At 40.1% G+C, this 14,054-nt stretch overlaps 1 protein-coding gene across 2 annotated transcripts in view; it reads right to left on the minus strand.

Moving 5' to 3' along the window:
* The window catches only part of STK4 (serine/threonine kinase 4), a 57,347-nt gene extending 43,516 nt beyond the window's left edge, over positions 1–13,831 (minus strand). The window contains exons 1-4 of one of the 2 annotated variants that reach the window (XM_023724477.1): positions 13,725–13,831; positions 8,011–8,091; positions 4,015–4,143; positions 1,575–1,689 (exon numbers count right to left, since the gene is read on the minus strand). In XM_023724477.1, the coding sequence (XP_023580245.1) occupies positions 1,575–1,689; positions 4,015–4,143; positions 8,011–8,091; positions 13,725–13,759 (360 nt within the window). In that variant the 5' untranslated portion in view covers positions 13,760–13,831. Of the gene's footprint in view, positions 1–1,574; positions 1,690–4,014; positions 4,144–8,010; positions 8,092–10,805; positions 11,141–13,724 lie in introns of those variants that run through there. The other variant, XM_023724487.1, reaches the window with a different exon arrangement.
* Positions 13,832–14,054: the final 223 nt, after the last annotated feature.

The raw sequence follows: 14,054 nt of genomic DNA on the forward strand, positions 1-14,054 counted from the left end.
AGCAGAGCGTGTCCTTTGGACCGGGGTCCCTGCGCTGAGAAGCTCCTAGTCCGGGGGAACACTGATGAGAAGGCCGATAGAGAGAAAAAGCCTTCCCCTGGAGCTGACGCCCTGAATTTGGACTTTCAGCCTACCTTACTGTGAAGAAATAAATTTCTTTTTGTTAAAGCCATCCACTTGTGGTATTTCTGTTATAGCAGCACTAGATAACTAAGACATGCATTAACTACATACCTACTTGGTATACAAGTAGTGCTTGTACTACTTGGAATAAAATTTAAACTCATGATCATGGCTGACAATACCCAACATAATCCGGCCCTGACTTCCTGTCTAACCTCATCTTTTACCAGTTTCCCCCGTGCCTATTCTCCTCTGATCACAGGGCCTTCTTTCTATCACTCAAACATGACAAACTCATCCAGCCTCAGGGTCTTGGCACTGGTTATACCCTCTGCTAGAATGTTCTTTTCCAGAGTCTTAGCATCTTCTTGTCATTCAGGTCTTACTTTAAATGTTACCACCTCTGAGTGACTGTCATCAACCATTACTCTAAAGTGGCCCACTAGGTACTCTATCACTTTACCATCACTTCACCCTGATTCATTTCCTTCACAGCAATTACCACTATCTGACAGTTCTTCCAGGGTTAGCACTAATTTGCTTTTTGCTGTTCTACTAGAAAGTATGCTACCTTGAGAGCAGAGGCACTGTTTTAATTACTACTGTATTCCTAGGGTCTAGAACAGTACTCTGGAAATATTTCCTGAATAAATGAATAAAGAGGTTAAGAAACTGAGCCCATGACTTCAAGCTCGTATTCCAGCTCTTACATTAACAGCAAATAATCTTTCATAATGACATTATACTTTGATTAATGAAGTTGATTTTTAGACTTTGAGAATATAGAATGTTGTTAGTTGCCATGGAGTCAACTGCTCTATAGGGTTTTCAAGGCTGTGACCTTTAGGAAGCTGATCGCCAGGCCTGCCTTCCGAGGTGCCTCTGGGTGGGTTCAAACTGTCAACCTTTTGGCCAGTAGTTGAGAGTTGAACCATTTGCATCAGCCAGGGACCCCCGATATAGGATGTAGAGGAAGTTAATCTGTGAACATGCTGGATTCACAGATTTGAGAAGAAATTCAAACCCAAATTTAAACGTTTAAAATTCACTGCCGATTTGATAGTCAATTTTTCTGCCAGTAAGAAATAAGCAGAAACCTGAAGAGTATAAACAAGGCCACTGAACTGTACATATAGAATTTGTTGAAATAGTATATTCTTTGCTGTGTTTACTTTCACACACACACACAAAAATAAAATAAAAATTTACGTATTAAAAAAAAAAAGGAAATAAGCAGAAGATGCTTAAAATGACTGAACTGAGTTGGTAGCAAAACTGCTACATCTAGGAGGGATCAAAGAGCAAAGATGCGGAAAGACCCAAGGGAAAGGGGAAATTCTGCCAGCCATCACTCTAGATATGGTAGGAGAATGGACATGAATGAACGCCCAGAGAAAAAAAGACAGCAGAAAAGACTAGCTCAGCTGCATTGTTCTAGAAAGTAAACTTACCGTTTTATTTCGTAATCGAATGATATCAGACACAGAGCCAGCCCCACAGTACTCCATAACAATCCACAAGTCTGTGTTCTTAAAATAACTGCCATAGTATTTGACCACGTGAGGGCTAGAGAGACAATCAAAATACAAATTAGTGGAAGAGACTTCAAACATCTTTCTGAATCCATGTTGTTAAATATACAAAAATTATTTCTCAGCTCAAAAGATAATTCAAATTCCAGGTTAAAATAGGTGCCCTCCTGTAAGAACGTAAAATAGTACAGCTTTTCTGGAGGGCACTAAATAACAGAAACTCAAAAAATACACAGGTCCTTTAACCCAGCATTTCTAGGAAAATTTCTTTTCCTAAGAATTACGGATGTTCAAAAAGGAATAGTTACCATCATAGGGCTGTTTATAGAAATGAAAATTTAGATACCGTCTAAATGTCTAACATTAGGGAGTTTATCAAAGAAATAATTGTATATCCATATGATGAAATACCATAATCCATGAAAAATATTACAAAACATTTAACATGAGAAGATATCTTTTTTACACACAAAAAAAAAAGCTGGTTATAAAAGAGTAAGCATAGTAAAACCCTAGAAAGAGATATGGAAGACATGAATACCAAAGAGTCTGACAATGATTATTTCTGCAAAAGGGATTACAAGCGATTTTATTTTCTTCTTTTTGTTTATTTGCATCTTTTCAAGAAGTCACATGCATTTTGTAGTAAGAAAAAAATTCACACTACAATCTTTATAAAGAAAAAGTAGTCAGGGTCAGACCTGTAAGTTTGGTCTCAAGCTTGAAGAGAGCTACTAAACAAGAAATTTCAGAGAAAAGTCAAACCTCCCATTAAAACGAAATCATCTGTGCTCAGAGAGGTCCCAGCTTTAACTGACTAGATTGTTCAGATGAAAATAATGCGCATGACAACTGAAGACGCTAAAACCAACTCACTTTCATTTCTCTCAGAATTTCAAATGCTCCTTCATCCTTGGGAAACATGCCAATGAGAAGGAAAGCAGAACCAACAAAAAAACAACTCACAAAATGAATACTAATGAAGAGATCGATGAATAAGTCTCTTAAGGTACAGATCACCAAGTCTGCCGTCCCTTCCCTAAACTCCTGTAATATTTACTGCCTCTATCAGTCAGGTGCTTACCATCAGAATACGCTCCATACAGCCTTATTACTGTCAGCTAGATTTTCCTGTATGTATATATATCTGGTCTGTCCAATTAGTCTATAAACTCCTGGAAGACAAAGACTCTGTCCCACATTTTTTTGTATTCCTCACGGTGCCTAGCACAAAGTAGCCTCTTCATAAATATCTCTTCTTTAATTAGAGCTATACGTATACCCTGTCTGGAACAGAGCTCTTGAGTAGTCTATCAGAAGTGACAAAGTCCCAATTTGCCAAATGGAAACAGCACCCATTATGTATCTTATAGAAGAAGAAAAGGAAAACTGTGACCTTAATCCGGTCACTCTAATCTAGAAAATGGGGGTTTTATCTAACAGACAGTAACCACAAAAATAGAAAATAACAGAAAGGGAGAGAGGGAGGAGAGAAATGACTGCATTTACAAGTCTGTGAGATTTAAGGACTCCTGGGCAAATTTCCTGGTGTGTAACCCCACCTGCCATAATTTTGAAGCTTTACAAATAAGAGGTACTAAACTGGTCTGCTGACTAAAAGGGCTTCAGAAGAATGGATGCAGCCCTAAGTGCAAGGCTTTCTCATCCCCTTTCCAGCCCCCCAGAGGCGGCACTGCCCCTCAGTTGGTACTTCTCCGAGTCTAAGCAGTGCTGGAGAAGCCTGCTCCATCACAGCGACCAGCCCACTTTGTCACGGAATTACACAGCAGGCCACGTGCTTTTCTGTGGTCGCCTGTTGGCCTGATTTCCTGCTCACAGCATTTGACAAATCTTAGTTCCTCAAAAATAAAATACTTAACTACTCTTAGCTTGAGTAATCTTTTAAAAACGTGAAGAAACAGTAATACATAAGCATTCTCTTCTCATAAACTATGTGATACGCTAATGTTTCCAGGACTAAAAACATCTGAATTCTCTCCTTAGCTGTCTCTGAAGAAACGTTTTCTCAAAAGGAAGTAAAAGAGATCATTATTGGGGAACAAGAAAAAAAAAAAAAGGCAGCACCACCTTATGCCTCTTCTTCCTAGTTTCTAAAACAGCTCATGAAAAAAGGAAAAAAAAATACTGCAGAAATAAAGAAACTATGTAAGTTTAGCTACTAAAGCACACAAATATTTTTATCATTTTTTTTTTCCGAAAAGAACATGCAGAGTGAGTCCATTAAATTCCTCTTCTACAAAATATCTAAATAAATGCATCTCTAGGAGTCAAACTCTTCATAAATATTCACACCAAATTCAACACCACATTCTCTCCAAAGTAAACCGTGTGCCTTTACCTGTCACACTGCTGCATGATAGAGATTTCCTTGATTATCTCCTGCAGGTCTGATTCCACAGGAACTTGCTTAATAGCGACAATCTGACCGGTCTCTTTATGAATAGCTTTGTATACGCTGCCATAGGACCTAGAATCAGGAGAAGGAGAACATTTGTAAACTCAAAGCAAGACACAGGCAACTCACAGTCTTAATTTATATTCCCAAATCCCAATACATACGTACTTAACTACACTTGTAAAACTGAAAAAACTGAAGTATTCTGGAAAAAAAGTGTCAAGAGGACTACACAAAATGACATCTTAAAAGCTTTACATTTAAGCTTTAATGAATGCGTTATTATGAAATAATAATAATCATAGTAGCTACCATGCACTGCATGCCTGCTGTCTGCCAGAAACCGTGTATCACCTCAGTACATCCTTGCAAAAAAACGAGGAAAGGGCATTAATCCTATTTTACAGTAAATGTAAAAAGGCTCAGAGAGGTTACGTGACTTACAAAGGTCACATAAATAAGTGGTTAGTCCAGGGCTTAAACCCAGGTGTGTCTGAATGCAAAGCCTATGTTCTCTCCACATCTATACTGGGGTACAATACGGAAATGCAATCTCCTGCTAAGGACAGGGCATGACTTCCTATCCCTGGGCCATAGCTAATTATGTACCTTTAAATTAAAAAAAAAAAAAATTCATTATTCTTAAGTGTCTGAAATGGAGAGAAGTCTTTGTGTGTACTAATCAGCAATCTTGACCAGAAGATTCTCCATGCCTCCCTATGCCATCTTGATAGCAAAGAAAACTCTGAAATCTTCTAAGAATGATTCGGTTCATGATCTCACACACTGCCCTTACATTATCTGAAGTTAGAAGACTTCAGCAATCATGCTCACTTACACACAATTCCTTAAGTCCTGATTCCTTACAATAAAAACCAAGTGCCGCGATGAATTTTAACTGGCAGGGAACAAAGATGGCAGGGAAGCAAGTGTCTCACTCAAGCCATACAAGGCAACAGACCAATGTCCTTTCCACATGTAGAATAATACATGTGAATATAATACAGTATCTGAGGCCAAACTAACCATGTCCAAGCCTTAGCAATACCGCTCACTAGCTATGAAACCATGGGCAAATCTAGACATTTGGAGCCTCAATATCCTCCTCTGTAAAACAGGAATAATGACAATAATACCTAGTTCATAAGACTGTTGGAATGGCTAAATGAAACAATAAAGACTTTGTAAATTACAGTGGCACAGTGGTCAAGAGCTTGGCTGCTAACCAAAAGGTTGGCAGTTCGAATCTAAAAGCCGCTCCTTGGAAATCCTACGGGGCAGTTCTACTGTCCTGTAGGGTCGCAATGAGTCGGAATCAACCAGATGGCAACGGGTTATACATATACTAGCTTTTGTTATCATCCTATGATAAAAAATGAGTCAATATGTAAAACTTTAAGTATAACAGAAAGAATAAGGGGCCAGGGTCTGATTCAAAACACTTTTCAAGTGCTCTCCACTCATCCTGGTCTCCAGCAGATTTTGCCTCTACTCTGGCACAGATCCACACAATTTCCTCAAAACACAGAATGACTGCAGGTTCCAGGATCCAATATAGTCCTTTAGTCAGTGCTCTTTTCACAAAACACAAGTCAGTGAGAATTCACAAACCATTGATTTTCCAGAACAATGTAAGGATGGCATGGCAGTTTGTGTTTAGAAAGGAATTACAGTTGAGGTCTTTCTTCAAGATTTTGCTAGTTAAATGAAGCTTGCTCAGGTTTATTATTCAGGATGACAGAAATCCAAGCATTTGTGGTATTTGAACAACAGCAAAAATATACTTTAAGCCTAACTCTTTAATAAAAGGGCTATGTATATGGTGACAGAATGGAAGAAGATCTGAAACTTTGTTTTCTCCCGGGTGATATCCTGACGGGAAAATTTCCAAGTTCCTTGCAAAAACATCCATGGATCTGAAAGACAATTTTAAAAACGAAGTTTTTTTAAACCATAATTAGCTAAGTCTTTCCATATATTATATTCCTGATATGTTCTCTGACATTCCCAAGCCAAATTATCCCAAACACAGCTTACCACAGGAACACCTAAACACACCTGAGATTTAACACGATGAGGTCAGAAAAATGCTTCAGCTGACACATTTAAAAACAGTAATAGTTGCCACTACTAAGCATTATGTGCCAAGCACTGTACTAAGTACTTTAACCACATTATCTCATGTAATATTTACATAACCCTATGAGGCAGATACTATTGTTATCCCCACTATATAGACAGGGAAAGTGAGGATTTGAAATATTAAGCAATTTGCTCAAGTTCACGTGATAAATCAACAGTAAAGCAAGGATTTGAACCCATGTCTGTTTGACTTCAGAGTCTATGCTCACACTGTTGTAATCAATTTTTATTAAAAGTAAAAGAAACAAGTTAATTACACAGTCAATTATGCTTTCTTGTCTCGTCTTATTCCAAGTATAACCTATGAGTATTGTTAGATAAAGGAAGTTGGACTAATCACCTTGAGGCAAACAGTAAGCACACCAAACTAAAGCTGAAAACAGCAAGCAAGAGATGTAGAGGGACTGCCGTTTTTCCGTACCTTTAATGACGCCAGTCAACTTGCAGTCTTCAGATTTGTCCTGGATTTGTCTTCCAGCAGCACAGCTGGTGTCATCTTTTATTTCCCTTCTCTGCTTGATTCCAAAGAGTATTTTTCCAACTTACAAAAAGACGATGACTAATGTTTTTTACAAAGAGGTAACCCATCAAAAACTATTCCATGTAATCCAGGATTGGCTTTAACATTATTGCGTATGTGTACTAGGCGTAATTCAAAAACCCATTGCCATCAGGTCAATTCCAACTCATAGCGACCCTATAGGCGTTAAGTAACACTAAATCCAAAAAACAATCTAACCATGTATAAAAACTGATTTTAAAAAGCATACAGTTATTAGAGAACGGGCCTTTTTTAAATATGTCATTTTCTAATATGTTAGGTATTCTCTTGAAGTTTTCTTAAGTGATTTAAAAAAATACACACACATTTATTTGCTTATTGCTTATGCAAAAACTCTCTCTGAAAGATACACAAGAAACTGCTACATTGGTTGCTTCACTGTGGCTGAGAGACAGAGAACTGAGGGGCAGATTTTCTTACTACATACACTTTTATACTTTAAATTTTGAACCATGTGAACTTATTATTTGTTCAAAAATTAACAACCAACACCACTCAAAAAAGCCTTAAGAAAGGGTGTCCCTAATATTTTAATGTCCTGGTCATTACAGAAAAAGAAAATATACACAAGGATTAAACTGAAAGGGTATGTAAAAGCACAAAAATTTAGGCTGTAACCTTTATTATACCATGAAAGTCAGTGATGCCCACTGTCTATTACTAAATATCATTTCATCAATATTTTATAAACTCGTTTGCAAACCTGTGTTTCAAACTGCTGTTCCCATCAAGGATTTTGGATCTCATAGAAAACTGTAAAGGTGGTACAGTCTTTGACTTATTTATTATATTTCACAAAGCTGCACTAACTAAAATACTGAATTTAATTTTTTTTTTATTGAAACAACAGTCACTGTATACCAACCAGAAGCTGTGAGCAACAAATATGAATGTCTGATTAACAAACATAGAAAGATGAATTATAATATAATTAGTGCAATCTATTAAACAGATAAAATCTTTCAAACCATGGATTCTACAACACAGAAAACAACAGATGTCCCTGGGGTTGAAAAGACCGGGAATCACTAAATCTGTGTGTATTAGTAATGCGGGAGACAGCATTTCAAGCTATAAATTTACCTCCACCCACCCAGAGCCGTGATGATATGCAAAACTCCCCTCCCTTCTTCTCACGTTTGAGAATTGTCACAAGAAGCGTTCATAGCCTTCTGGTGTTGGGACAGGAAAAAAACTGGAACCAACTGGTCTACCTGTATTTTCTGTATACTCACCCTTCTCCAAGTTTCTCTAGGACATCAAACACTTCTTCTGGCTGTTTGGTTAAACTGTCTTCATCCAACTTCTTCAGCTGCCTGTGAATGGAGAAATACAAACATAAAACGTATTTTACTTGCTAGCAACTAGAACATGAAATCCATTATTTATTTTACAATTAGCATCCTAGGAATTTCTCTACGAAGTTTTCACTAGCAAACAAATTTTAGGGAAGCTGAAGGCTGTTTTCTGGAAGGATTACACTTGTTCTGCGTCACCCTGATGAGTAAAATCAGGCGGAGAGCTGCCAAGAAGTTCAACCTGTGTAAGAATTAGACTGCCTTAAACAGTCCCTAGTTCCCCATTGTTGAAGATTTTAAACAGAAAATGAATCATCCTGTGCCTGATATGCTGTAGAATAGATTCAAGCATAACATATAATCTTTAATGTCCATTTAAATTCTCAATTCTGTGAATTACAGTGGTATAACTACCTCTTCAGAAAGCATGTTTATGTACAGCTAATTTTAAATCGTAACATAGCCTCGGACTAGAGATCAAGGAAAATATAGGATACCCTTGTTCTCCATTAGCAAGACTTTGGTAATTTTGTCAGAGTATGTAAATTATAAATAAATTTTAAAAAAGGAAAAAAGAGAGACACAGAGATTTGGCACACACACAACAAAGAAAAGAGGAAGTGGCAAAGTGAGTGGAGGCAGAGACTGGAATGATGCAGCCACAAGCAAAGGAACTCTGACAGCCACCAGGAACTGGAAAGGGCAAGACATAGATTCTCTCCTATAGCCTCCAGAAGGAGGGTGCCCCTGCCAACACCTTGATTTTGGCCCAGTGAAAAAGGTGTTGAACTTCTGGCCTGCAGAACTGTGACAGAATAAATTTCTATTGTCTTCAGGGGGAAAAAAAAAAGTAGATTTATAGGTATCACAGAAACAAAAAGTGTAACGTACACTTTTAGACATGATCAAAAGTGAGAAATAACTAGGCAGCTGGGACTTTCAGAAGAGTCCCTCAAAGGCTCTCCCATGAGCAGTCATGTACCTCTTGACCAGTCACCAAAATCAAAGGTGCGTGGCTGCCTGCAGCTTATGCTAGAGACTCACAGCAAACAAGGGAGGTTATAAATTACCACTATTTTTTTTAAACTTTGGGACCTCTGAAAACTAAATCCCAAAATAACTACATTCAGTGGTTCTATCTTTGTATTATTAACAGGTTTAGAGAAGGAGCTGCTAAGGTCTCTGTGAGAGCATGTGTGCGTGTGTGTGTGCGCGCGCACATGTGCATATCTTCTACACAATGGCTTCCTGAAACTACAAAGGACGACAAAGAAAAGTGAGCTCAGGAAATGGTGAAATATGGAAGTAGTCAGACTGGAGAGTTGTTTGTTAAAAAAAAAAAAAGTTTAAACTAGTTGGACAATACCAATTCTTATAGAAAAAGACTTGGATTTAAAAATAATAATAATAATACACACACACACACACACACACACACACACACACACACACACGTGCATCTTCCTAGAGACAATGGGAAAACCAGAAGAGAAGACAAAAAACCTGAACAGATCAAACATATCTACCAACAAGGACTGATCTCAAAAGGACAATCTTACAGAATATTATAAATATCAAGGCCTATGTACTAGCAAAATAGAGAACTGCTCCAAGCCAATAACTGCCTTAACTTGAAAATTAACAGAGCAAAATGTCATACTGACCTTTGAAAATCAAAAGGTCCTAAAAATTAAATTCCAATGACATCATAAAAACTCCCAGCTTCAAAACTTAAGTGGCTGAAGTGAAACTCCTCTTAAACTTCAGAAGTGAATTTTCTATGAATTAAGAAATTAGAATGCACATCTCATAAACTAGGGTTTTGGGTTTGGCTTTTTTCTTTTTTTTGCCCTGAATTATAACTGTGTAAACAATGGACAATACCTCATTTCTCAAGTATAATTAAAGTTTATAAATAGTTTACATAAAGAAAGATAAAATGTATTCCTTTGGAATGTTGACTCTTGTAGAATACAAAAAGCAAAACTCACTATTTCAACGACTACAGAAACCACAGCATAACAAAGGAAACCGCCATTGCCATGAGAGAAACAGCTGCAAGCCTCTGATAATACTTTGACAGATAAACTTCATGCAGCTGCTCAGATGGTCCTTCATAAAAATCTAAGTGGTTCCTTGTTTGTTTGTGTTGGGTCCAGGGTTATTTAAAACAACCTGAACTTAAGGGACCTTTATATCTCTGGTGTCTGACAGTGGTCAATAAATATTTGCTAAATGGATTAATAAATATAACAATGGGAATCATAACCTTCATCAACAAGTTTCGTGAGTTTTCAAAATAAAACAGTATTTCACCTAAGAGTAAGATTTCTATGGAAAATCTTATGATAAGTGACTCTTAATGATATTTTATACCACGAGTCACCATGGAACAAGTACTATTACTGAAACAGCCCACCTTTGATGATGTGGCTGTCTCAGCTGGGACTTCCCCAGGTCCTAGGTTTTTTTCAGCACTTGCTCATGAGCGAACAGACCTGGCCAACAGCCTCCACGGGCCTAACACCGATGGATGCCCCTCTCAGGTCAGATGACCATGTAGGTGGCCAGTATCCCAGGAACATACTCCACACCTTCCACCACACCATCATTATCTAATAGCCGCTCACTTTTTGAAATCATTAACTCCTATGTAAGACAACTTTAATCCAGCATCATTCACTTAATCACATGCAAATATCAAACTCATGAACACAAAGAGCACTTCCTACCTTAGAGTTGCTATCTCTTGTTGGAAACGCATACCATCTGAATCTCTGAAAAGATACCTCTATCTTTTAACAGGATGCTTATGAAGTAGTCACACAGCTTCTTTCTCCCAACTTAGAACTCTTTGTTGTTGTTGCTGTCAGTTGCCATCAACTCGGCTCTGACTCATGGCCACTTTATACATAACAGAATGAAATTTTGCTTGGTCCTGTGCCATCTTCATGATCTCTGATATATTTTAGCCCACTATTGTATCTATGGAGCCCTGGTGGCGCAGTGGTTAAGAGCTTGGCTGCTAACCAAAAGGTCGGCAGTTCGAATCCACCAGCTGCTCCTTGGAAACCCTATGGGGCAGTTCTACCCTGTCCTATAGGGTCGTTATGAGTCAGAATCAACTCAACAGCAAGGGGTTTGGTTTGGTTTTGGTTGTATCTACTGTAGCAATCCAACTCATTGAAGGCTTCCCTCGTTTTTGCTGACCCTCTACTTTATGAAACATGTCTTCTTCTACGGATTGGTCTTTCCGGATGACATGTCCAAAGACTCCTCTAAGGTTTATTTTATTTACGTATAACTACCCCTCTTTCCCGTGAGTCAGAATCGACTCAACGGCAATTGGTTTAGTTTCATCTCTTTTACACAAAATTTGATACAGGTTGCAACAAATATATAAGAAATTGATGGAGTTTTTAAAAAACTTAATCTGCTGCAGGCCCACTAGCTATGATGATCATGAAAGCACTAATCATCCAAGAACTCAGTCTTGAATGCTCTTCGCTTGCTATTTTAATTAAAAAAAAAAAAAAATCCAAAAGATACAGGAATCAGCATGTCAAGAAGTGAAAAAGCCTTATTCCTTAGCCCAAGATTACACAACACACGGCAATGGTAGAAAGAAAACTCATATTCTTAATCCTCTTCTCAGTTAAACCAAGGTCTCACTCTCAAGGAGAAAGAACACACATATTTCAGAAAAAAACATAACCAATGTACATTTATAATTGGATTTCTATGGTGCTATCGGAAATACCTGCTAATATACACAAGGCCCTGTGAAAAACGGGGTACTTCCAGAGAAGCAGTGGAGTGAGGAGTTAAGAGTGTGGACTTTGGACCAGACTGCCCGGATTAAAATCCTAGCTCTGCCACTTACTGGAGCCCTGGTGACACAGTGGGTAAGAGCCTGGCTGCTAACCAAAGGGGGAGCGGTTTGAATCCATCAGCCGCTCCTTGGAAAGCCTATGGAGCAATCCTACTCTGTCCTACAGGGCCGCTAGGAGTCGGAATCGACTCGATGGCATCAGGCTTTTGCCACTTACTAGCTGTGGGACCTCCAGAAAATCACTAACCTCTCTGTGCCTCAGTTTTATCATCTGTAAAATAAGGATATAGAGATATCCACTTCACAGGATTGTTGTGAGGACTAAATGAATTAATACTAAGTTGAACCATATGACATTACAATTTTTATAGGTCCCAAAAGCAAAAAACCAAACCTATTGCCATCGAGTTGATTCTGACTCATAGTGACCCTACAGGACAGAGTACAACCGCCCCACAGGGTTTCCAAGGAGAGGCTGGTGGATTCAAACTGCTAACCTTTTGTTTAGCAGCCGAATTCTTAACCACTGTGCCACCAGGGCTCCTTTTATAGGTCAACAGTGGTCCAATATCAGCAATTTCATATGGTTCAACAGAAGACATGGAAAGCACTTGAACAATGCCTGGCACACTATACACTCTGTGTGTAATAACCGTTATTACTACAGTCTCAGCACGCTAGGGTGAATTCTGAGTCCTTCCCAACCAGCTATTTGCCTTCTGCAATGTTTGCCCACTTTAAACAACCAAGTGTGCTGCCTAATCCCTTCCCTTCATCTCTCCATTGCCCCTGCACTCCCCCACTGACACTTCCTACTTTAGTGATCCTTCTGCTGCAGGAAGTTAGAGGGCTCTGTGAAATAGAAGCTAAGTACACTGCACCTCAGAGAAGTATGACTCTCTCGGTCTCTACTCCCAGCTTTTCTCTAGATGTCAGAGTGACAGAAGACCTCGATGACCACAGATCAACTAAATCATACATCTGCAACCAAACTTTCTAAGGTCAGCCATCTCCCTGATCTTGACCTAAAGACAATTCCAGTTGAGGCCAGGAAAGGACACAGCCTTGCTGGGTCCAGCGACCCAGACCTGGGGCAAAGAAGGAAACAAACAAGGCTGTGTTTCAACTCTTCTGGGTCTCAGTTCGCCCATCTTCAAAATATCCTCTTATTTCCTAACCTACCTCCCCAAATCTGGTTTTGAAAGGATGAGGAGGATGAGAGGAAGGCACTCTGGACATCAGGAATGAAAGATGCCATCACCAGCCTAGACAGTAGGGACACTACCAAGTGCATCCTCCTAAATACTATCCTCCACGAACTACTCCCTAGCTAGACCCTCACACCTATCTTCCCACGCCTTCAGCCTTAGGCGCAAAGCTTTTCCCCTCAACAGATGCTCCACCGCTGGGCCGTTCAGGTGGGACTCCCTCCTTTATAAAGTCCACCCCGGCCTTCCTCTGCTAGGAAGGCGAGCAACCCCTTAGAAAAGGCCCTCAAGGGTTCTCATCCTTCTGCTTCAGCACCTACCACCCCCCACCCTCCAGTAGTCTTCTTGGATAGCTTTCGCCCGAATGATCCTCGCCTTTTGCATGTGCTCCTCCTAAGTTGTCCCCAGGTTTATCCTCCTCACTGAATGCTCCCCTCAGCCGAACCCCCACTTTCCGGAGATCCCCCACTCCGCAAGTGCTCCCAGCAGCCAGGTCGCCGGCGCAGGTCTTTCCTCTCCGGTGGTTCCTGCACAGGTATCTCCCCGCAGCCAACTCCTGCCTTTCCCCTACACCCCGCAGGTACCCTTCCTCTCAACTAGTGCCCCCTCACCGGCGCGGCGGATTCCTCAGCTGCACCGTCTCCATGGCGCTGCCCGCAGCGACCCGTACCCGCTCACTTCTCCATCCTCCCTCCGGACCTCCCCAGGCCCGCCCCGCAGACCCTCCCACACTTCCGCTTTCCGCCCCTACCGGAAGCAGCGTGCAGCGCGGGAGCGGGGTGGAGCCGCCGGAGGGCGGAGAAAAGCGGACCTGGATCACGTGGTGCGTAGTCTAAGTCACGTGTCCAGTCAGGGCGCGAACAAGGAACCGCCCGGCGCGGGAGTCTCCTCCAAGCTGCTTCCCCAGCTGGGCTTGAGGTTATTGGTGAAGCTGTCGGCGC

The sequence above is a fragment of the Trichechus manatus genome, unplaced genomic scaffold (genome assembly GCF_000243295.1).
Source record: "Trichechus manatus latirostris isolate Lorelei unplaced genomic scaffold, TriManLat1.0 scaffold00008, whole genome shotgun sequence".
Lineage (NCBI taxonomy): Eukaryota > Metazoa > Chordata > Mammalia > Sirenia > Trichechidae > Trichechus > Trichechus manatus.